Source organism: Takifugu flavidus, chromosome 21, assembly GCF_003711565.1.
Source record: "Takifugu flavidus isolate HTHZ2018 chromosome 21, ASM371156v2, whole genome shotgun sequence".
Taxonomy (NCBI): Eukaryota; Metazoa; Chordata; class Actinopteri; order Tetraodontiformes; family Tetraodontidae; genus Takifugu; species Takifugu flavidus.
The window spans coordinates 9,489,023-9,513,731 of NC_079540.1; the positions used below are offsets into that span (position 1 = coordinate 9,489,023).

The window sequence follows — 24,709 nt, forward strand, 5'->3', positions numbered from 1 at the left end:
TTACCTTAAAGCACATCTGCTGGGGAGTCGTCTCTCATCAGAGAACAGTGGTGCAGAAAGGCATCCTGAAAACATCAGTGCATCACATGCTCTTTTATTTCACCAAGCAACACGACACTGACCACGGTACAAAAAGGGTGTTTAAATAAATCTGCAAATCTGGAATCGAATGAGGTAAAAGCAGAGTTATTAAAGGCACGTTCTCTCCAGCTTTACAAAAATTTAGCAACAGTAAAAAAAAGACCCACCAAACTTTTCCTCTGAAGAGCTGCTGTACTGTTAACGCGCTAATAAACACCTCATTTCTAGCGTTCCCAGTTCCAGAAGGACTGAAAGGACTTTTTTGTAAACACTATTCTGGATCCTGTTGAAATGAGCTCAAAGTGAAGAAACGTGTGTTTGCATGGATCATTTGTGCAGTCATTAATTTCATGCCTCATACCCGAAATCCAAACAGGTTCTTTATTCCTCTTCGGCAGCACTGATGAGAAACAGAAACGCCATCACTTTGATTTCTAAGGAGGACTATTTTGGCTGGAACTGGTCCTAACGGCAGAGGTGAAGCCTTTGTGGAGTCATGTTCTGTAAACTGGGTTCAGCTCTGTGGTGATAAACCTCGTTCATTCTGCGCTGATGAGGCAGCAGGTAAATACGAACAACTTACATATTCATGCATATGGATGATTGTGGCGTACTTGAATGTTACACTCAAGATTATACAGCATGTCGCTATGTATTTTTAAATATAGATGAAGACAATCACAGCTGCCAGCGTCAACTATCACAGCTCGTCTGCGCCACGTCCTCGGTGCGGAGGTAAGGGGAAGGCTGACAGCCTGAACCTTGGCAGGTGTTGGCTGTCTCTCAGCCAATAACCCACATAAACGCATCTCTGTCCAGAGTCCAAGCCAATAAAAACTTCACATCTTGACCTTTAAATATAATTTCACCATGTCAGGATGACTATATTATTTCCAAGAGCCAGCTGGATTCAACATAGGCAGAAGAAAAATCCAACTATTTAACCATTTGTCTTGATTTTTTTGACATGAGGTATCGAGTTTTGGAGATATTAGACTGTAGATTTGAGGACTTTATATCGTCAGGTTTTGCTTTTATTTATTTTGGAAGTGGATTTTAGATCACTGGTTGTGTTCGAGGACCTGGGGAAACACTGGGAAGTTTCTGTAGTAGTTGTCACAGATCAGAAGAAAAATGCATCTCCTGACAGACATCAAGCTACTGTAACATGTAACCCGACAGCCCAGCTGTGGAGGACGCGGTTCAAGTGGAAAATTGGTGCTGTTTGGAAAAAAAGGACTTGTGTTTTCATACTGGATGGATGGAAGGATGGATGGAAGGATGGATGGAATTTGGAGTGCTGGTGGACCATTTTAGTACCAATTACAGTTAGTGACTTAACACTATAGTGAATTAAGGCTTGGAAGAAATGTTGTAATTCAATAAAATCTCATATATTATTTTAGATGTTATATTTGTCAAAATATTGTGTTTATATGAAATAAGAGCTTCATATAAAGTTGTGTTTTGGAAATTTTGTTTCAGTGCACAACCCTCCACCCGATATCTGTGGTTGTACCCAGATAAAGAGTCATCAAAAGGAATAACTCGGGCTGTCAAAATGAGCGGGACCACGCCCGTTAATGCACGTGGACGCTGACAGCACTTGGAATAACCGGAACTCCAAAACTGCAGCTCACATCCTCAAAAAGACTTTCCCTTCAGTGTCTCGGTCAGACTGTGCAGCATGACTGTTATATACACGATACAGGAAGAAACCAGTACAGGCTGTACAATACAAAAACCATTTCACCTCACTTTGAAGGACGGATACATTTGGATAACACGTATGATACTAAAGCACAACACATAATACACTTCATTTTGGACTTTTTGTCACAACCTTTTTAATTCAAAGTTCTTTTCCTCTGACTGGAGAGTAAAGCCCGGCTTTTTCAAGAGTCCCTGCAGCTCAGAAATAGCTGCTTTTCCATTCAGAAGAGTTCAAGTCTTCCACACTTTTCACAGCACAAGTCTGCACAAGCAGGTCCGGCTTTAAATGATCGTACGAATGTGCACGAATGCACGTCTGAAACACGTGAAGCCTTAAATAAATCAGCTCGGGATCAGCCTGTCAAACCTTCCTGCCAGCGGCTGTTTTTGTCCATTAAAGGTGGTGGAAACTTCTCCGGGGGACAGTAAACGCCTCCCGTGGCCAGTGAAATGAGATGAGACCGGAGGAAATAGAGGGACGTCCTCCCTAATGTGCTATCTAGCCGTTAAAATGTTCAGAGGACTAGGAGAACTCCAGGGGCCGGATCATCATGGCAGTGGCTCGTAGCGAGTAGCTGGGGCCCTTGAAGTAGTGCCACTTGATACCATTTAACTTCCCTATGTGTTGCCCTTGGGTGAAGTACATGCCATTAAGATTGGACGGGCCGCAGGCGTCAAACCACCAACCTGCAGGGAGAATCAAAACAAGGACAATTATACAACAGTTCGCTCTGATGACACACTTTGAGGATTTGAATGTGATTATAGAGGAAGGGAGGCATTCTGGCTGAATGTGAGTGAAATGTGTGATGATCTGTGGCCAGCACCCCCCCTGTGAATCTGGCTGAATAAATCACCCATTTGTGGTCAGGTTGACTGTTTCTCCTGACCTCTCTCTCAGTCAGAAAACCTCCCTTGCTATCTACCGCAGGCTGCACGGCACAGCTAGCAGCTCAGGAACACTCAGCCGCTTTCTATTTAAGGAGAACAGAAGGTGTGGAGGCTCGTAATGCTTCACACGCCAGACTCATAAAGATAAAAGACCCGAGACGTAATCCATACGTGCATCAGTGCGTTCATTTACATCTGTAGGTGAGGCTGCTTTCGTTTTTTAAGATTCATGCAGAATGTGTTGCGTGTAAAGTACCGGTTGCTATGGTAACAGGACCCGTTTGCGATAGCTGAAAAAGTCAACAGGTCCTGAGTGATACAGTCAGATATAGAACATATGTGAGGAATGGCATGTGTCCGTCACACTCTCCCAAACGGAGGTGCTGCTGAGGCCTGAATGTTGCATCTGTGTTCCAGCATGACATTTAAGCAAGACATGTCAGTAATCAGGAGCAAAGGTCTGCTGGGCTGCTGGCATCCACCAGCACACATGGGTTCCACATTCACACGTAGAGCACAAGAGAAAGTGGTGAACACCTCCCTACATTTATACAGCTGCGTGTGACTTCAGGCCAGCGGAGCTGGTGGGAACCAGATATGAAATTGCTCTGCATTATATTTAGGATTATTATTCTTATTTTTTCCCGTGAAATTCAATGAGGAACGGTCCCCAACATGAGGAAACCTCGCACATGAGTCTTTGCACCTGAGGTCTTCAGACACTGGTCAGTGTGGAAAGTTCCAAGCTGCCCCAGTTAAGATTCTCATTTTTAAACCTTCCATTGTTGATTCAGATCACCTTTTTTTTATATAAAGCAAAGATCAAAATGTTCAGTGAATCTCTCTCTTTAACGGGGGGCGAGAACATCCTCCTTTTGTTTGGGGGAACTAATTAAAGCCCATCAGCAGGTGGCTTCACTTGTAGAGAGGATCTGTCTGTAAGGAGTCGATATAGTCCCACTGGAAGAGATCTAGAATGCAGAATTTGGTTTGAAATTTTGGCACAATTTGCTCTCCAGCGGTGAGAAAATAATGTAGATGTGGAAACATGCAACTTATCAATCTGTAGTTGAACGTCTGATGACTGTAATTAGGGGAAATATCCAAAATATTGGTAGAGCTGATGTAAGGTCACTGAAGGTGACCCGTAATTCACTGAACGGTGAAGATTGAGAGAGCTGTTGTTTGCTGTTCTTATAGTTTATGGAATGATGTGATATACACATATCAAGCTTAAAAGAATAAAGAAATTCAGTTTTGAAGGTCAAATGTCATTGTGATGTCATGCTTTGGAAACGGGCATGACCGACATGAACATTGTGACCCACGTTGTGAACTCACATCCTTGGATTCATAAAGGTCAAAGGTGAAGGCTTCTTAATAACTTGTAAATCCACATTGCGAATGTTCAATAATGACCCAAGGATTAAGTGTTAACATTTTGCAGGTCAAAGGTCAAGGCCACTGGACATTAAAAATATTTTGAGCGCTCTGTTTCACTCTATTGAATTTACTTCAGATCTACACTTGCTCCTACGGGAAAATGAAACCCTTTTGGAGGTTTAGATCACTGATGCTTTAATTCAGCTAAATTGTCAGGTGATATTCGATATGTATCGGAGCTAGCGTACTGTTGCTAACTCAGGGCAGGTGGCGGCTGGCTATTTCTAAACAGGCCCACAGGGAGAGGGAGCCAATTCCAGCAGTGCATGTAGGAGAGACAAAGCTCAGCTCAAACCCAGAAGCTCCGTCCTATCAGGCAACCATTGACTGATCCTGAATGGATTTTATAGAAATGACCCCAGGATTAGCAACAGGTCAGATAAAGAGCTACTGCAGCGAGAGCTGGGGGCTCCAGGCTCCACTTGCACAGCTAAAGGAGGTTTCTCTTTAAATCTCTATGAAGATTCGCTTCGTGTTACCTTTCGATCAGGGAAGGATCTATAATCCAGTCTAATAGGTGCAGATTGTTGCCATATTAAATTATTAGATATCTTCTGAGTGTGTTGTTGGCCTGCTGTCTGGACTGTGCAGGGTTTATTATGATGCCAACCAGGCAGAACAGCATTTTGTAGGGATTTAATTTTCCTAGAAAAGGAAACCGGCTTCACTTTATGGTGCCACCCTGGGATGAACGCTTCCTGGATTCCTTCCAGTTCCTTACATCACCATCTGCTCTGTGCTCATGATTTAATTACTGCTGCAGTTTAATGTTGAGATAAAACAGAAAGAAAACTTTACCAAGTTGTAATAAGATACAGAAACAACTATAAAACTTAGGAAAAAATGAAAATAAGTAAACAAAATATAAGTGCAGGGTGGTTTTCAAACTGGCTCAGAATTGTAACACAACTAATGGCTCATTTTAGAATCTTGACTGGATTTTAGTGTTCAGGTGTAACTCACTCATTATCTTTGACCTTACTGCAGCTTCGTTAGCATCACTCCTCCACCGCTTATCTCATCTCAGCATGACCGCCCTTTCATGGTTCCACTCATATCTCAGTAATTGGGAATCCTTCGCCACCAGAGCCAACTGACACTCTGGCTCTGCCCCTCTCAAGCCTCTGTGCTTGGTCCTTTCCTTTCCTTGGTCCTCTTGAGCCTCATTAACTCTCAAATCTCCTCAAACCACAGAGCTCACCCCAAACTTTTTGGTCCTTTTGCATCAGCCTGATCTCCATCTTTCACGAACTTTCAGTGGCCCCAACCCTCTGGAACTGTGGACAACCATACTGCTCCGACTCTGGACATACTCAAGAGGCTTCTGAAGCCCCATCTTTTCACCTCAGCCTTTAATCTCTCCTCCTTGTCACTGAACAATGTTGGTTTTCATGAAAGGTGTGAAAAAAGGTGTGAAGAAATGAAACAATTATTATTATCACATCAACCCAAATAGAAAATTGTGAGTTGTGGTGTTGGAAAAGCTCTGCTTGTACCTCTGGTTGTGCCTCAGCAAAGATTAAATCTGATTAGGCTTCACTCACCACCAGTCAGCATGAGGGCACATTTGCACATGCAGTTGTCATTGTCCATGTCCTTGGTACTGAAGTCGGCGCCATGGATGACCAGACTGCTCTGTCTGCCTGCAGTTCCACTGTGGCTTTTCAGGAACAGCCTGAAACACATCACAGAGGGGGGGAAGAGGGGGGAGGATATGGTGGAGTGAGTGGTATAAGCAATAGACAGCAAGAAGACATAACACGGTGCAAGTCCTGCTGTCTCTGGAGAGGAATATACTTTTGTTGTGATTGAGTACAAGTAGAACACCTGGAACAACATTAACAGGGAAGTTGAAATGAAGACGGAGCAAAAGGGAAAGACAGAGCATGAATAATGTCAGGGAGTCACATTTCCATGTGCAGGCCGGCATTCATTCACGCCAGAAGAAACTAAAATCCTCATTAATAGTGACGTGTACCAGGGGCGCGCAGAGAAAGATCAACAAACAACGTGCGAACTCCACGACAGGACCGCTCATCGTTTCCAAATGTTGTGTTGTTGTCAAAGGCAACATCTGCTTTTCTGAGATCTGCTTTGCTAACTGCAAAAGCTGCAATTGGCCTTCATTTAGTCACCCAGGCCGCAACTCCAACCCCCTCTGTCCATCCCATCATCGCTTCTCTTTCTGCAGAAACCATTTGTTTTCGCCGTTTCTGCAAACACTGTCTAAAGGTTCATGTTAGGTTTGATAAAGACCTTGCAGATGCCTGAAATATTCCATGTGATTGGTCATTCCGAGTGAATGAAGCTCTGTTCTGATTGGACAATCAATCACGCGGTGCCATTAGTTCCATCTGTCAATTTGTTATCAATCTTCATTAGTCGACACCGTTCTTGTTTGTGGGGTTGATAATCCCTGATCCCTGGACAAATTCCTTCATAAACGATCCTCGTCAACACAAAGGGAAAACTAATATGCAGCTTGGAAGCAGATTTCTTCAGGGCGTGTCGTCTTTGTTTAAATGGGAACGGCTTCACGGAAATCTGTCGGATCCGTGTGACGAATCGTTTCATCACAATCTCATCTTGCTCCATCCAACACTTTCACTTTTTCCCATTTAGGAAATGCTGCCTCTCACGCTCGCTCGACTTTATGCTCTCCCATTGCAGTCAGACACACAAAGAGAGGAAGCGCCGCCAACGAGCCCTGGATTCATACATATGGTTCACTTTGACTGGAGGCAATTTCCTGAATTTGTTTGTGGATCACGGGGGACCATGGGTGTGTACTGAACCTTGTACACACAGCAGGTTTTCTGATGAGAAAATCCAAAATAACAAGAAGATATGGCGTCAATCTCTTAAATATGCACTTACATGTACACAATATTGTCATTTTGCATTTGATAATCATCCAAGATCATAATTAATTTCACTTTTTCTCAAATTCTGTCTTTTAAAGCACTAAACAAGAGTGAAAGGTAGCAATACTCCAGCTCCTTTGTAACTTGTTGATGGCTTTTCATTAAAATTCCTTCCGCTGGCCTTCCTGAAGCCTGCAGGCTCTGAGGCATCAGGTTGAACATCTGAAAAAAGAGAGACTCAACGGGAAAGAAAGGCTTTTAATGTGGAAAGTTTTCTGTATTTGGACAGCTGTGCAAGTGGCGGCGGCGTGAGTGCAGGTCGCGGTCCATCGCCACTCAACCAATAGGTGTAATCCTGCGGTGTGATTCATGCATCTCCTCACCAGCATCCAAGAACCAGCGGAGATGTTGGTGCATTCTAGTTTAAGTAAGCGTGAAGTCACGGCTGACACGCGTCCTCTGTGTTGTCTTTGAGGAAACAGACGCGCTTGACGCTAGTGTCCTGATTTCTGTCAGCTAATAAACTATGTGGAGGATGTGTGCTAGCACGCTGACACACAGCAGACTTCGTTACGCTGATACATCGCTGTTTTCAGTGGGACAGGCTGCCTTCAGTAGGTCTGAGCTTGTTTATTCCAGACATCTGCATCAGTTCATGTCAGCATTCATAACATACTTAAGAGAAGCGGGACAATCCAAGGAATGGCCTCGAGATGAAGGCCTGCTTCTCCCTTTGGCAAAAAGTCATCTGCTTTCTGCTTCTCGCGAAAGTTTAATTGGTAATTTGATTGGTCAGGGATCATTAGGAACCAAACTATTGATTTATGGTGGGAATGATTCCTAATAAAACCCACAGCAAGATTGATAGCTTACCATCAATTCTTTGAAACTCTACCAAGAACATCAGCTTGGACATCTTTGGACATATTCACAATATAAAATCAGAACCCCTTAAATTGTGATTCCTTTGATATGATGCTCAGGAATTTCTCACCATCGGATCGTCCACCATCAACCACAGTCTGATTCAGACATGCTAGCAAACATTCCTGCAAAGGATTTGGGACTGTTTTAGATAAATATGAAAACACACACACACACACACACACACACACACACACACACACACACACACACACACACCACACACACACACACACACACACACACACACACCAAATGTGTTCTGAATACACGCAAAGCTCCAAATTTATTGTGTTCATTGGCAGCAAATGTCCAATACAATCAATATTATTTGCATACAATGTTCCCATTTGTGCAGACATTTTGCAAGTCTTTGTTAAAATTCAATTTCTGTTAAAATAAACTATTGTATTGCAGCTACATGTTGTGTACTTGGAAACTATGTCAGAGCACTTCCAGATTATCGAGTTAAACTTTAAAACTGACCGCCACTTTACAAGAATGACGGAACCAACAGGGAAGCTAAATGAGTCCAACCCCCACCCCCTCCCCACCCATCATCACCACCACCCAGGCAGGACACAAACCATAAAGATCCAGCTCAGCAGGAAGCATGAAGGTCCAGCTCAGCAGGCTAATGTGGCGCATTACCTCGCATTGGCTAACATGTGGCTTGTGTGGAGCCCCTCTTTTATCTGGCACTTCCCATTCCACAATGCTCTGAGTTCTACTGAACTGAGGATATTGCTGTCATACAGAAACGTATTAAGGAATTTCTCCGGAGGGGTTGGGGAAAGGACACAAAACAAACTGTCCAATGGAATCTGTGTTATCCTGCACAAAGTTCAAGTCATTCTCGGAAGAATGGAGTGAAAATGAAATATCAGACTAACGTGACTGGTGAGTGTAATGTGCATAAAATCATTCTTGACGCTCAAATAAAAGTAGTTGCATAACTTTGCTTAAATATGTCACTTTTCATCGTACGGCTGACACTGCTGAGGTCACGCGGCTTGTTTTTCTTTCATCTCAATGCATGACGGCGGCAACCCGCTTAGCTGAGGGTCCAGCGCGTGCTGTTCGGCACCTGGCTGCCATTAGCCTCCTGAACTGCAGTGTGATTGGCCGATTGCTGAGGTTAATCACCTTGACCAATGCTTGGCTTCCTACTGAGAGGCCACCAAGTGTCTGCTTGGCTGAGGAGCCTCTTGGCTGCACGCCCGCTGCTGAGCGTCAAAGCTAGACGGAGGAAACGAAATCTGTTGCAAACATTTTAGCACACGTGACAACAATCGTCCTCGGTATTTTCTGGACTAAAGCTGTGGGCTGTCGGACATGAAAACATTGGCACCCTGATGTGAGGAACACTCCCACTTACGGAATCTGCTCGGATTTGCCTCGACAAAGCCAAATTTAGCACGTTTGTGAATCTGCTCCAAAACTACGACGAATGTACGAGTAGAGTTACAATAAAGTCAAAAGTGTCCCCAAAAGAGATTTTCACTGTCAGAGGAAGAACATCAGACCTTTTTCTGGAGCACTTGGCACACTTTGTTTGACTGCTCTGAAGAGTTGGGCCGTTGTCGGGCTCTTTTGGTCCTAGCTGAATTCTTGCTTGCCTTTTTAGTAGCTTTTCTTGTGCTTGAGCAAAATGAACAAAACTTTTCTTCTGCACAAAAGTGTCAAAGTCTTTTTTGTATCGTTGAACATACGTGAACCCGATCCATCGAAGGAAGAGGCTCGAGTTAAGAGATCCAGGATTATCTCGGTGTGAGTTCTGGAAAATAACTCACTTTGTTTTGAAACCCAAATCACTGCCAATTTCTTTTCTAAACTCTTGCATGAAAACATCTTAAAGAGATCAACTTGATTCCAGGAGGAAATCAGGACAATACCATATGGAGAACCCTCCGCATGTGTCATCAGAACTTGGCAGTCCAACGAGGGAAAGATGATGAATATAGATATGAGTTCTTTCGTATTTTCCACAATTAAATCGTTCAGGAGAAGAAGTTAATTGTGTGTCTGTGCATAAATGTGACTGCTGGGCGCTTTTAGACATGATGGTTTTCACTGCTGCTTCATCTTTATCTCCATCTCTAATTAAGTTGAAAGGAATAAATGTCTAATGAAAGAAGACAAGAACATTACTGGGGCTGCAGATTGAATAAGAGTTAGTAAGCTTTAAGTTTTAATGTAAGTCTTGATGTTTCCAATACATTTCAGTCTCAAAAATCGTCACAATTCATCTAATCTAATGTTCAGAAGATTTTCCGAATACGTCTTCATGCAGACGACATTGCTTTTTATTTAATAATCGATCTAAAACATTACATCTGTCCTGGAAATGTGTTTTCCTCTGCTGTTCTTGTCCCTCTGAGCTTGTCTGCTGACAATTGGAGGTATTTATTTTTACTACAAACCTTTTGCTGAGTTGCATCATGGAAATTTTTCCAAAGCCACCTATAAATTGAAACCTACTGCAGTGTCTCCAGAGCCAATATTTCCCTGCTTAAAGCTGTTTACTTTATGCTCCATTGTGTATTGCTGGTCCAGTTTGCGGGCTGTCTCTTTCTGGTTGGTAATCTTGTTTTTTCCTATGCACGATGTGTTTGTGCTGTCTTTTCCATAAAAATCCACAGCATTTTGCCTTAGTTTTGCCCTTTAAAAATGCTTTTATCTCATTTTCCTTTAGGTTTGCATCCTCCTTCACCCCTTTATGTCATAATTGATATAAAACAGTGGGTTTGCTCTGACAGATGAGGCTAATTAATCCGATGTCTGACTTGATGGCTGTCATTTAGCAGTTTTTCGATCTTTTATTTATGTGTGATTTTAACAATATGAATTTCAGCCACGCTGTATCACAGCAACCAACGAGGGAGGACATTTGTTCTGGTGTTTATAAAGACCCAACCTCAACCTGCAATTATGGTGACCCCAGCCTGAAAAGAGGAGGAAAATGGAAGGAAGTCATTTCACAACACTGAGAGCTGTTTATGTGGTAAAGCCAGATTTAATCCACAGAATTTTCCTCCATCAGAATTGTTCATTCAAGCTTGAAACAACAGTTCTGGTATCGGTTTACGCCCCACAGACACAGCCTTTCATTGGGTTTTTGCTGCGTTCCTGTTTCATTTTTGTCTGGTCCTGATCTGATCTGCTTTACATTTAATACTCAATTTGACTTTCAACAGGGTCAGACGTGGCTACACTTAAGCAAATATCTTATTTAGCTTGTTTAGTGATCGATAAGAACATTGAAAATAAACCAAACATAAATTGGAAACGCCATCTGTATAGATTCCAGACAACTGTTGTTAATTGGGGTTAAAATATCCTCACAAAGAGGATTCGGTGTTGTAATTTAACCTGTCGAGCATCTTTCAGAGAATCTCAACCAGCTTTGGGAGCCTCAACTACAGAAACTAAGCTAAAGGTGAGACCCTAAAGTCAAGACAGTGGATAAACGCACTCAGGTGATTAGAAAGATGTCAAATATTTTGCATATTAACACAAAGCGGTGACACATTTTATAAACATACAAACGATGGTGCTGATATTTATGAATTATTGCCTGGACACGACTTTTTATCAAATACTGTAATCCGGTAACAGTAATTAATAGTATGAAATTGATTTCAATTAATGATTGTCCTATTTTTCAAAATGCTTCTTTTTCTCGAGTTTTTGCTTTGGATGATCTAAGCAATTTTATAAATAATATTTTACCAAGATGACCAAATCCAGAGGTTCTGGACACAGTGTGAATGAATGAATAAATTGAATGAATGAATGAATGAAGTGGATAATTAATTCATTAACAACTGGGACTTTGACGGCCTTTAAAGGCGATGCAGCAGTGCTCATCATTCCAAACTCATTCCCAGATGTGAGGCTTGATGCATAATGCTGCTGTGTAACATTGGCCAACGAGGATTAGATTAATCATCGAGGGACAAAGTGCAGAATCTCTCAGATAATTCCCAAATTTCTCTATTTTTTTAATGCTTCTTTTCTATCTGTCGAGCACTTTACAAATGTATAAAACCAAAATTGTGGCAGGAGTGCAGATATTTCCTGGCTGCTAACTGCAGGTTTATGATAAATGGTGAGTATTGTTGGATATACCATCCAAATATTGGACGTGCTCTCCAACCGTTCCCCCTTCGTGGATTTGCTCCCTTGTTTTGGTTTCCTGTGTGGACGAGAGACGAAGATTCCCTCTGAAGGCTTGATAAATGTTTGCTGACTCACACTGACGCAGACGGTGTTCCAGTAAATCTGAGGACAGACGGTGTCATGTAAACCTCATTCTTGTGTTTCAGAGCAATTCGTGCACTATTGTGGACTGACAGTGAAACTACGTGAGGGGACATAGTGGGAAGAATTAAGGATGTGTGTGTAGTGTGTGTGGATGGGCCATCTGGTTTGTTTTGGCTTGTGGCTCAGCAGGACTATGTGTGATTTTCATTTGAATGAAAGCGACGGAAAATGATGACATTTAGTAACTCTTCAGCATCAACACCTCAAAACCTCTTTTTCTGCCACTAACAGATGTAGTTGGAGATGAAGCATTGTTGTTGTTTGATTCTCATCCAAGCCTTCACATTATGATTTCTATTTTCTTTTGTGTGTCTTGTTCCATTGGCCCCACCCATTAAGAAACCGTTATCAAGTCATTTCTGTATTTATGCTGCGCAAATCTGAGTCTTTTCATATCCTCCATGTAGGCAAACGTTACCCGAGTGTGTGTGCGCGTGTGTCTGATTGTGTCTGTGATTAAACCAGAATTGGATTTACATGACTCAAACTCAAGCAGATCAACTCTGCGTTAAACCTCAGTGCAACGACAGCGTCTGAGTCTGACCGCCAGAGAAGACAGCAGCTGGTCGATGCAGAAAACCGTCCCTGCGGGACGATGCTGAAGGTCAGACATGTGTTACGCCTGTCGTCAACGGTTTTGTATTGTCGGAGTGTGTGCTCATCTTTTTGTGTGTTCCTATCTGGGAATTTAAATAGGTGTCTGCTGTGCCCGATGCTGGATGCTGGTACCTGCCGATTGGTGGATCACCCAGGATCCAACGGGCCTCAGATGGGTTTTTGGACAATTGTAATGCATATTTCTCTTATATGCTTTTCTCCTGTTTTTGGAGTTAGGTAGGTTTGTGGATGTCTTTTGGGTTTCTTGGTTTTCAGTCTTGGTTTTGTTAACTTTCTGATAATCTTTGAATAAATGGTCATTTGGAACTTGATGAATGTGGGGCCTTCTTTGTGGTTCACCAGGAGCTCCTAGACTGGTCGTTAAACATAGTTACTCATCAGTTGCCCCCCCCCACTGCTGTTCTGCACCAGGGTTTTCTGGGAGCCCTTTAAGCAGCAGAGTCACATTTAGTTTTATGAATAGAGAGCTCACGTCAGTGAGGACCAGCCATCCAACACAAAACTGTCTAACCAGAGATGTCAGAGCTTCTCTTCCATGACCACTGATAACCTGGAACTCCAAATTTTACTCAGGTTTTTCCATGTCTGGAAGTCAGCTCCAGTTACAATGAACCTCAAAAGCCAACAGGAACATCTGTCAAAGCTATGACGAGACAGAGACAAACTGTTGCAGTTTTTGGGAAGCAGCTTTGGCTCCACATACTTACGTAAGCTGGTGTCTGGACAGCTCACTCAGATTGGTTATTATTATATCCCGAAAACTTTGGAATGGCCGGAATACTTAACATATTTATAGCAACATTTCCTTCTAACTGCTGTCTCACATTTGTCCAATAATAACAGACTCTGAACACAGCTCAAATGCTGAAACCCCAAATTGCAGGTACATTAATCATGATCCACTAAAGTCAGAGAGAAGTGGACTCTTATTTATTCTCATTCCAATAAAGTCTATCTCAGCGTGGAATGGGTAAAATCATCATTTTAATGGTGATAACGTGAGTTCCTGGTCTTAACTCATCTGTACCCACAACCCAGTCATGTCTGACAACCGCAAGCAAATGCTGATAATCAGGGGTCAAAGGTCAACCGGCATCATCAGTCATAGAACACAACTACTGTTTAGCTGCATCAGCGAGGGCGCACACACAAAAAAAAGTCCTCATATTACTGTGTGACTGTAACTGTTTCATGTTTCACTCAGTTCTACATAAACAGATGTAGCTTATGAAAAGAGTTCTCTGTGTTGGCCGGCCTGAAAAAGCAATTACGCGCCCGACCCCTCCAGACTGAACCTTACCTGTAATTCTGTTTCTCACTGCCAATCTGGAAACGGTCGTAAAGGGAGAAGGCCTGGTGTCCCTCCCAGTCTGTCAGCTCCACTCGCAGGGCGTACTGCCTCTGGCTGGTCAGCTGGTAGACGTACTCGTTCCCCAGCCAGTGCTCGGCGGTCAAGCTCCCGAAACCCTGCAGAGACAGCAAATACAGGGTTCAGCCAACAAACAGTTTGTTTGCTCTGTTTGTCGCAGCCTCAGAGAGCACTCACGTCACATATACAGTATAGAACAAGTAATCCCCAGTAACTAGAGAATAACGTTAATATAAATGCCACCAGTGTAATAATCCTGCACATATAAAAAGTCCCTAAATTGGAACCAGGTGACACGGACACGCCGTCTCCTGCTCAACTCTCACATGTTGAAGATATCTGCCTTGATGAATGGACGCTCCTTCAAACAACTGTGGAAAGGCTACATTTGACGGGAGCGTCTCCTGGTCACTGACAAAGTGCTCGTGACAGCCGGAGGGCGGGGGCGTTGAGGAGGGGGAGATCACCCATTACGTTTCTGACAGTGTCGTCTGACCTGAAGGAGGAGAGAGGCCCAGGAGGAGACGTCAGGGAGACGTGTGTTTGTGCAAACCGTGCGTGGTGATGAGAAATGGGAAGGAGGGAAAGTAAATATGGGGCATTCCAGGGGCCGGAGCCATGTCCTGTCCAGTGTGTGGAAGTCAAAGTGACTGGGGCCCGTTTCTGCCTGCTCACCATCCTCAACTCTCTGCTGAGCCGCCTGTCCTTCTCAGTGTGACCTGATGCCTCCTGCTGGGATCATGAAAACACGTCCTCGACCTAGACGATGATCGTCATATCACTCTTAGTTTGGATTTCAGTTCCACTTGCTACCCTCAGCTGGGGGAATAATGGAATCTTAAACACCGTGAGCCGCAAATGTCCGGATCTGTGCATGCATGACAGCTGTTAGCGCACGCATGAACCTTTAACACCGTAACACACGAGTCGACTTCCCCTTGAGCTCAACTGAGCCTTCAGTGGAAAGTAAACTGGGAATCCTGTTTAAAGATATACAGCCGAAAAATGTGGACAAAGCTCCAATAATGGGTTCACTTCTTTCCACTGAGTTCATAAAATAAGATGATTCATGTTCATTTTAATGTTTACAATTCAAAGAAATTCTTGAATCTGTGCATCCCTTTGTCCTCGTTGCCCGTGTTTTGTTTTGTGTCCAGGCAAAAATTATTTCAGCTTTTGCTGAAAGATTTATGTTTTCATATAAAAGAAAAAGAACCATTAAAGCTATAAGGACAAACATCTGGACAAGAGGAATGAAATCATCTCCACGCTTTTCAAAGAAGAGAATTTTAAGTGTAAAAACGTGTCCTTGTGCCATGAATCGCTTCTCTCTGTGGCACCTGAAGAGTCTGCCTCGCATCTCAATCTGCGAGCCGCGATGGAGACACACGCACTGTCCCACTCTTGGCTAAAGTTTATGCAGGAGCAGCAAGCTGCAATAATTAAAAGGGAAATTGAGTCCAGATTACAGAGGCTACAACAACACGGCCGATTTTCAGGATAAACTGACAGCTGGGGGGGTAAACACAGGTGAGTTACACAGCAAATACGCCGAAGTGCCAGTGCCAGCAATAATAAACTCACTTTACCGTCTAAACACAACACAGGTTGGAAATGTTAACACCCCCAATGCAAATATGCATAGATTTCCCTGTGATGACAAACAGATGAAACAGTTGGCGCGGAGCTAAAGAGACTAAACAAATGTGCTGCTTTTACATTTAGGTAATAATTTCCTGTTGGAAAAGAGGAAAAATAACAGCGTCACTACGGTCTCGACGGGGAGTCGGAGAAGCCACAGAGGAGCTGCGGCTGCTGACCGTGAATGATGCTGCCTGAAGCTTTTCAAACTGTTGGGGATCAGCGAGCCCTGCCTCTTCTCAGCATCACCGTCGGGCCAAAACACACGCGCGCGCGCGCACGTGGACACACACCGCTTCACTTTTGTCTCCCCGCAGACGTGTGTTTTTGTTCAGGCTACAGTTTTGTCAGGCCAGCATTCGTTTGTCCCGTCTCACCGTCTTGTACTCCTTCCACGTCCTCTGGAAGTCCACGCTGCCGTCCTCTCTGCGCTGGATGACCGTCCATCCGCCACCAGCACTCTCCATGTTGCAGTACACCTACATGACACACATGCACTTTTATGAAGCTAATGGAACACTTGTAGGTCCTCAGGAAGATCCTCTGATCGGATCTAATCCTTCATGTTTAAGCTCCAGTCTGACATTCAGTGGCAATAAAAAGGCCACTTAAAAATTTGGTGTCTGACATTCCTCTTCCCAGCTTTCAGGAGGAATGCCGCATATCTGCATCCTCCGCGGATCTAATCAGTGCCTGCTTATCCCTCAGCAACTCCCAGGAGATGTTCCCCATCAGAGAGCCTCGGCTCTTACAGGATCAAAGGGGCGGCCCTGGGTGTAACGTGGCCCTTAACCTCCGATCTTGGGGTGTGTAAGCTGATAATGCTCGACCTGCTCGCTATCTGCGGCGTTGCTCTTTGTTTTGAGGAGGAGACCTCGGGGTGGAGAGAAGGTCTCTCACCTCAGTCAGCCCGCACAGCTGAACACACATGATCATCGCCTGGGAACAATTAAAGAAGCACCCTCCATGTCGTTGTTTATGGCAAACACAGATAAATGCGAGTTAGCGGAGCTAAAATGTTCATTTACTGGGATGCAGCTGTGGCAGGCAGAGCCAGCCTCACCTGGACCAGCTGAATGCTTCCTGCTCACATCTTTAGAGCTCTAAACAGGCTCTTTCCTACTGAGCTCAACTGCTGTTGGTGAGGATGCAGATGTGCACATGTGGTTAGGACATATTTCAATCTCTATGTAGTGAAAAGTAAATTACAAACAGCTGTATTCATTATCTTAGGAAGCCAGAACTGCCCGTAGGGGCCATGCAGCTGAGAACCGACCTGAAATATTCCTACCAATAACTGACCTTAAAGGAATTTAAGTGTTTTTTACTTCCAACAACTATAGTACCTTGTATTTAGTCCTTGTGGTTACTTAAAAAAATCAAAAGAAGCACAGTTATGCAAGTGAATAGCCCTCTCACTCGCTTCAAAAAGTCAGACTCTCCTTTATTGATTTTGGTTTGAATTTTTCCTCAAAGTCAATAACAAAACTCTGCTCTTGGTTGTGGGAAACTAAAATGGAATGAATGTTGTAAAGACTTTTGTTTGTGGGTTTGACAGCAATTTAAACAGCAGGGACTCTCAATGTCTTGTCTTCTGCTGACAAAGCCTGCTCATCACTCATCGGTCTGCCATAGCTTGTTGACCATTAGCACACCAGGAACTTCATATTGAAAGTTTAGGGGCAGTCTGTTGGAGGATAGGCCTCCTCCAAATGTTTCACAACCCACCTTTATGCTAAACTCCTGCGCACACAAGCTGCCAAGTATGTTTTTATCTTTCAATATTGATATTCCCGCAGCAGCTAGCAGCCGTCACTCGCACTCATCAGCTCACATCAAATCCCACTTCAGCTTACATGAAACCCCACAATGGAACCCAAAAAATTGGACCTAAGGTGTTGAAAAGGATGACATTTTCACATCGCAGTGGCCAGCTGATAGTGAAATTTAGCGACTCTGCACCTTCTTAGTCTCCTGAGGGTTGATGTGGATGGTGTAGAGTCCGTTCTTCTGGATTCCAGCCTGGTACAGGTCAGCACAGTCACGAACCTTCTTCTCCTCCTCAATGACCTTTGTGCTGTTCGGCACTACTGTGTGGAAGAGGGGAAAGTGTTAGAGCTTTGGTACGAATATCAATGAAATCACGCAAAGATCAATATAGAAACAAACCCAAGCAATGTGAAGCTCATCTTCATCGAGAGAATTTGTAGCTTTGCAAAAAGGCATCCGTGGAAAATGTTAAAACCGAGATTAAATAGAAGAAAGAAGGAATGCTAGGATGGAAGAGATGGACAAGGATGGAAGCTACTCCAAGAGCAAAGCTAACTTATTGGGAAAATTAGGGAACTGAGGCCTCGGACTTAGCAGCTGCATCCATTTCCATCTGTGGATAATTATGGCGGCACTATTTTGAAACCAAGCGAGGGGCTAAGGACAAAATACTACAAGCTATAAATTTCAAGTTCCTGTTATAACAAGTGGTTTATATTTACCTTTGAAGCCCCCCCTTAAACTGGTGGAAATTCCGCCCGATTTTCCTTTTTTTATACCTCTTTTCTTTCTCCTCCTGTTTAAGGGGTTCATCTCAGTTTTCACAGTTTGAATGTTGAAATTTTGGAGTCGGAGAAGATGTTAGAGCAAAGTGCCTTAGCGATCTTTAAACTTGGCTTTGATCCCTCCCTCCCGTGCAGAGAACTTCCCAGTGGAAGAGTTCCACGCAGTTGTGTATACTCGGAACATTTTGACAAAGTATTGAGTGTCAGCGACAAGAATCTCCCGCTGTGACAGGTTGACGGAGTGGCCGATCTCGCTCCGGTCTCCAATACAACAACAAAGAGCGGTCCTGTCAGGCACTAATTTACCCCAAGCTGACAGACAGCAGGGTGCATTTAGGAGGTCACAGAGATCACTGTCAAAGTGGAACCTTCTGGTCTTCAATCTGTATCCGTGTGTTCAGCAAGTGACCGAATGTAACTAAATACCCAAATACAGTATTTCAATAAAAGCTGTCAAAATAACCATGATAGCTAGCTATGGTTGATTTTTTTATTTTTATTTTTGGGAGTTGATGCAATCCTAAACACAATTAACACACATCACAGGGGTGAAGCGGATGGGCTATTTGAACAACCATCTCCATATACTGTACATACGCTGCATAGACATACGATCTAGGGACACATTTTTTTGTATTTCTGTTGTTGCTGTTGGACGTGGATGATGATGATGATGATGATGATGCATTTACTGAAAAGGAGGTCAGCGGTCCAGTGTTGGAAAGAGAGCTAAAGCTAATCAAGTTATTATTACGCTAATAGGTCACAATAGTGTGGCTAGCTAATTAACCAAGGTTCCAGCATTACTTTAGACAAATAAAATGGTGTGTTTAGCAACTTTGTGCGCTCTCACAACATGCAAACTTTGTATTGGTTAGTGAGTTGATGTACGATTGTGGGATAATTGTCCGGCATTTGGGACACGGCCAAAAGTGTCCAGGGTTGCAACACTCTGAACATTTTGTTCGTGCTCTCTCACATGTTCCCTCAGATCTGGGATCAGACTCAAACCCTCTGAACCTGCTATCAGCAACCTATTACAGATTACTGCGTCGCAGCTTAATGGCAATATTTTTCTTTTTTTAAGATTAAGGGTTTGTTTTTGCACCCACATTTCTATCGATATACAACATAACCTCTACACACACACACACAGACAAAGAACAGGTGATCGTATCTTGACATCTACTTGAGTATTGCTTTTGCGTACTTTTTAGCGACTATCTGCCAAAACCATGTGTGTGAGTAGGAGTGGCTCTTTAGAACAGCTTGCTGTCCAGCTTGAAACAATATTATTTATATCCTATTATTTATTTACAGAAAAGCGAGTGGTTCAGTGGGGACTTGTATGCAGCGGGGGGTTCATGTGAAAATATCAGCAGGGTTAGCGCGTTTGCGTAAATCAGTACCCGTGCCAAATGAGCCCAGATATTAGAAGTAAAGAGAGTGAGTAATGATCTAAATGGGCTGCCACAGACATCACAGCCCCCAAGTGAATAATCTCGATGCCACTGGCAGTTTAAGTGATTCCACACAAGATCCAATGAATCTCTCCAGTGCATCCATATATGAAGGACATATAGAGGCATAAAATAAGCTGAGTTCATTCCCACACTTTCTGACATGACCATGCAACCCTTGTTTGGGGCAGATTTATCTCACTTACTGAAGCTCCCTTTTAGAAAGAGGAGATATTCTGAGCCGCACATCTGTTTAGAACCAGATCTCCTGGACAGTTTTACCAAATTTTACCAGATTACATTTAAAAATTCAGAGGAACGTTTGATTGCAGCGGAGTGTGAACATGCAACTCTAATACCGACAGAAACTGATCTTTACGTCATTGTTAGTATATGTCCTGCGTATCTTTGGGACCAACAGGGGAAGAGTAACTATTTGACATATTTAATAGCTTATTTTAATAGTGTTGACATCCGCCGGCCTCAATGTTCAGTTGAGGAATGTGGAGGCAAACACAGTTAATCAGTTTAACAACTATCAGTGGAGAGCTGGTGTTTAATGTACAGCAGGAACTCAACACATCTGTGAGGGAATGGAGGAACTGCTCACAGTCAACCAAGTCTGATTGTCACCTGAGCATAGAAACAATCACACGCAGCACTGACAATATTTTCTCTGGCTGAAACATTCATCTTTAATTTAGGAGGTTACTAGCGTGTCGTGTTGAGAAATTTCAACATGCAAATCTCTGCAACCTGCCCAGAATCCTTGAAATAATCTGACTCCCTTTCACCCCGATTGACCAGCTAAATGATGAATGAATTCATTTCACTGGATAATAGACGCTGGACAACAGAATCCCGTTTGGTGGACGGCGTTTTTTTCTTTTCTTTTTTTTCAACAGTGTCAAAGTCTTCCAGATCTGAGGTCAATTACAGCTAATAACCATGTATGGCTCATTGCACCCAAATGAGGTTTGGGTAATGATTGAAACCTAAACAAGAGCTCGTTTTCTGCATCTGGCCACATCAAACATACTTCAAATAGGGGCGCTCCTGCGGGTGAAAACGCACAAAAACACGTATTTTGAGGGGGAAAAAAAGGTCCAGGTTGGCATTGTGGTATAAATAAATCCCACTGTGGGCTCAGAGTATTACAACATTTCAGAAAATCCAAATGAAATTTAATTCCATGCTTTGAAAATCCCAGTTTCCAAACAGTGGGCAGTGCCGTCGCATGAAAACACTCATCCCATTCTAAAACAAACTACTCTGCTCAGTATTAGACAGAAAAGTGACCCCCCCCACCCCTCTGCATGCTGGAAACAGGCGGAACATCATGTGACTGCTAAGAAATCTCCTTCCTCTGCTCTGGAAGAACTCTCCCCCAGGGGCTATTACAGCCTGACATATTCAGGCTGGGGGTAAAGAAAAGGTGCGACCTCTGACCTCAACACCAGCCTCAACCTTCATCACCACCATGGAAGAGGAAAAGACCAACCACAGAGCAGCAGACGCCACGTTCCATTTCTATCTCCTCTCATTCTCGCAGCCATCATTTACAGATGTGTGTGTGTGTGTGTGTGTGTGTGTGTGTGGGGGGGGGGGATTGGAGAAAAAAAAACTGAGCAAAATTTGCGTGGTTCAATTCTCGTTAATATTCCTGATGGCAAAACTGTGATTAGCTGGAGGGGCTGGGACTGATTACTCCATGGCTACATCGTATTGTTGTGTATTGTGGAGAATGGGTTCGAGAGCCCTCATGACCCCAGGAGTAATTTTGTAGGGGTCAGTCCCCTGCCCCCACAGGGTCTCAGAGGGATAATGAGTCCATATGAGTGTCCAGACGGACAATGATGGTTCCAAATCACCACGCTGAAGACCCTCCACAGTCGGGCCCGTGGACTCTTTGGGAGCCGACAAACATGATAAACGCTGAACGCACCAGCTGAACGCAGTCTAAATCCAGACTAAACAGAGACCCGTCCAGGCCAGCCTTGACCTCTGTTGGATGACACAGCAGAATTAATATAAAGCATGTGCTAATCATGCTTATCCACTCATGACTCCTACATCCCATAGTAATCTTGTCATTTCCTGTCAGACAGGAAGCCTAATGGAAGCAGAAAAAAAGCCTTTAGGCGTCTTTGCAGTAAATTCACAAATGCAGATAAACTGCTGAGGTGGTGGTGGTGGTGTCCCAAATCTCCTGTGACCAGCAGGATTTAGAGCCCATGTCAGGATCAAGTGGGTCGAGGTAAAAGAGTCGTGCGAGTTTGACCGAACAAGTGAGGTTACATTACTGCCGGGTCACAGAGGAAATCCCTGGTCTCGCATGAACAGGAGGGGGGGAGCACAAGGAATAAAAAGCTCCGTAACTTCACGCCTTGGTAACGGTTGCACCGGGGCAAAGTGAGCAGCCCTTAAAAGCAAGGTTAAAGTGAGCACCATGCTGATTTATGGCAGCAGCACGTCGCTTTAACAGAGTTACAATAAAGAGCGGATAGACTTCTTCATGCTGCTCTTAATGGTGCAAAATTCAAATGCCGGCGCATCCTCGTGTTTGTCTGCATCGGATCAGCTTTATGCATCTGGTGTGATCATACTTTAGGAGGATCGTAAAACAGAGGAGACGAGGGGAACGATCCAAAACAAGATAGATGTTGCTTCACAGTTCAGGCAATGAGCAGCCAATACACACAGTTTCTTCCGCACGTTGTGGTTTGGACATTAATGTTCTGGTGTTGGGCTCATCGCTGGAGGGGGTGAACAGAATTTGGATGGAGCGATAGGCAACTAAAAGAAAACTGACGAGCGCTTTGCTCCACTGAAAGAAAAACACAGCGCCTGTCTATCCTGCCTGGCCCAGGTACAAGAAACCAGGACATGGTGGACGTTTCTCACTTTGCTGTAGGGCTTCAGAGCAAAGACAAAATAAAAATAGAGCAGAGTCATGCTGGCCCGTCAGGTTAGTGCTAATGTCAGCACGCTAAGGTCCAAACCCTGAGCAGTAGCGGCCGGACGACCTGATTTGCTGTAGAATCTGAAATGTACCTCCATCTTTGGAGCAGAGGTTGAGCAGGTTGTGGACCGTATCCATCATCTCCTGCTGCTGTCTCTGCAGGGCCGTGCTGTTCCCAGTTGCCCGGTTCAGTTGGACTTCCAGTTCACTGATAACGTGGCTCTGGCCGCCCACCAGCGCCTGCAGGCTGCCCTTCTCCTGCTTCAGCGTCTCCAGCTCCTCCTGATGTCTCATCTCCATTTCTAACATCTTCTGCTCTAAGAGACTGAGGAGCAGAAAGAGGTTTGATGAAGGTTTGTTGTGGAAGAGAAGGAAGTTGTTAATTATCATTCTTCCTGGCATCCAAATCCACTAGAGCCAGTTTTGTTTTGCCTGATTTAAATAGGTTTAATACCCATATTAAATTTTTATCCGAACATCTCCTGGTTACATAATGACCATAAATAGGTTAACCTTTTCCAACCCTTCTTTTATTCACCTAATCTAGTTCTTTTTTAAAGGAAAATACTATATTGATCCTCTAAATGTGGTGAAATGTGTCATCTCACGCATAGTTTCCTGTGTGCAGCTAAAAAAGTATGTTCCCATTATTTGAAAAATAAAGGATTTGGTGGCTTTTCTTCAGAGCACAACGTGTTCTTCATTATGAAACATCACAGTCTCTTCTGAGGCAAATGAAGAAACCTTTTCAATATCATTACACAGTCGAGGGCTTGATGGTGATACAGGCTGACATCAAAATCATTAATGAGTTTAGCAAAGAAGAAGATGACATTTGTGAGCGAGCGTAAAAAAAACCCGGTGCGGATGAGAGTAATTGCCCAGAGAATTCATTTCCCATAAGCCTCGGCAATAACATCAGATTAGCTGTGCTTTCCAGCGCTGTCCGCTTTGTTTCAAAGTGATTGCAGGGAGTCTCTATGGAAACTGCAACAAAAGCTGTGTGGCTTGTAAATACAGTTTCAGCCAAGTAAATCCCACAGGTCCGGTCACAGCGAGGAACGAGATCTTCAGACATCAGGAAGTGTCCTTAGACCACATCTGAATGGTCTGGTTACAAACTGTAAAATGGCTCAATGGACCATCTGATGTTCACACAACATTGGCAAAATGGACCTTTTTAATAAAGCTCAGAAAGTTTCGTCTTTTCAATGTGCTTCTTCTCTTTGATGCCTTATTGGCTCTGTGTTTTGGCTGTTTACCTGTTCTTGTCATGCAGTTTGCTGATCTCATTGGTTTGGATCATTAACTCTTTCTCCAGCTTGTTAGTAGAAAGAGAGTTTTCCAGCAGCTGGATCTCAAGCCTGGATGTCTGATTCAGAACCTGGAGGAATAAAATCATTAGGTTACTGTCCGTCGCTGCAACAATGTTGCAGTGTTGCAAAATATAAAGTCAAAGTCAGAATATCCTGATGTAAATACTCCAAAAATAGCTCCAAAACCAATTTTATTGAACATGTTTACGATTTAAGGGACATATTTAACTCAATAACTCACTGATGAGCATACCAGCTGATCTAATTTTCAATATTTTAGATAATAATTCACAAAAATTGTAATTAATATGTGTTTGACAGCGTGGAGCCGGCATCACCTGGGTTTCCACGTCGGTGAGCTTCCGGGTCTGCTCGGCTGTTTGAGAGAGCAGGTTGGTGCCCATTTCCAACATGGCGGCGGTGTGGTTGTGGACGGCGCTCTGCTGCAGCTGGGCCATCTCCATCTTCATGCTCTCCTTGATGTAATTCTCAATCTGTAGCAAATGAAGAAGCAAAGGCATTAAACCATTTGACCCCCATTTGGGC

General features: G+C 43.6%; 1 protein-coding gene and 1 long non-coding RNA gene across 3 annotated transcripts in view; one reads left to right on the plus strand and one right to left on the minus strand.

Moving 5' to 3' along the window:
* Window positions 1-78: 78 nt before the first annotated feature.
* angpt1 (angiopoietin 1) overlaps window positions 79-24,709 on the minus strand; it is a 40,056-nt gene continuing 15,425 nt past the window's right edge. The window contains exons 2-9 of one of the 2 annotated variants that reach the window (XM_057020360.1): window positions 24,502-24,657; window positions 24,110-24,231; window positions 22,940-23,172; window positions 17,833-17,957; window positions 16,248-16,349; window positions 14,161-14,327; window positions 5,673-5,803; window positions 79-2,481 (exon numbers count right to left, since the gene is read on the minus strand). In XM_057020360.1, the coding sequence (XP_056876340.1) occupies window positions 2,318-2,481; window positions 5,673-5,803; window positions 14,161-14,327; window positions 16,248-16,349; window positions 17,833-17,957; window positions 22,940-23,172; window positions 24,110-24,231; window positions 24,502-24,657 (1,200 nt within the window). In that variant the 3' untranslated portion in view covers window positions 79-2,317. Of the gene's footprint in view, window positions 2,482-5,672; window positions 5,804-14,160; window positions 14,328-16,247; window positions 16,350-17,832; window positions 17,961-22,939; window positions 23,173-24,109; window positions 24,232-24,501; window positions 24,658-24,709 lie in introns of both variants that reach the window. The other variant, XM_057020359.1, reaches the window with a different exon arrangement.
* Window positions 10,709-13,171, plus strand: LOC130518047 (uncharacterized). The gene is made up of 2 exons (XR_008947905.1): window positions 10,709-12,846; window positions 12,939-13,171. It is a non-coding gene; the product is annotated as an uncharacterized LOC130518047 (long non-coding RNA).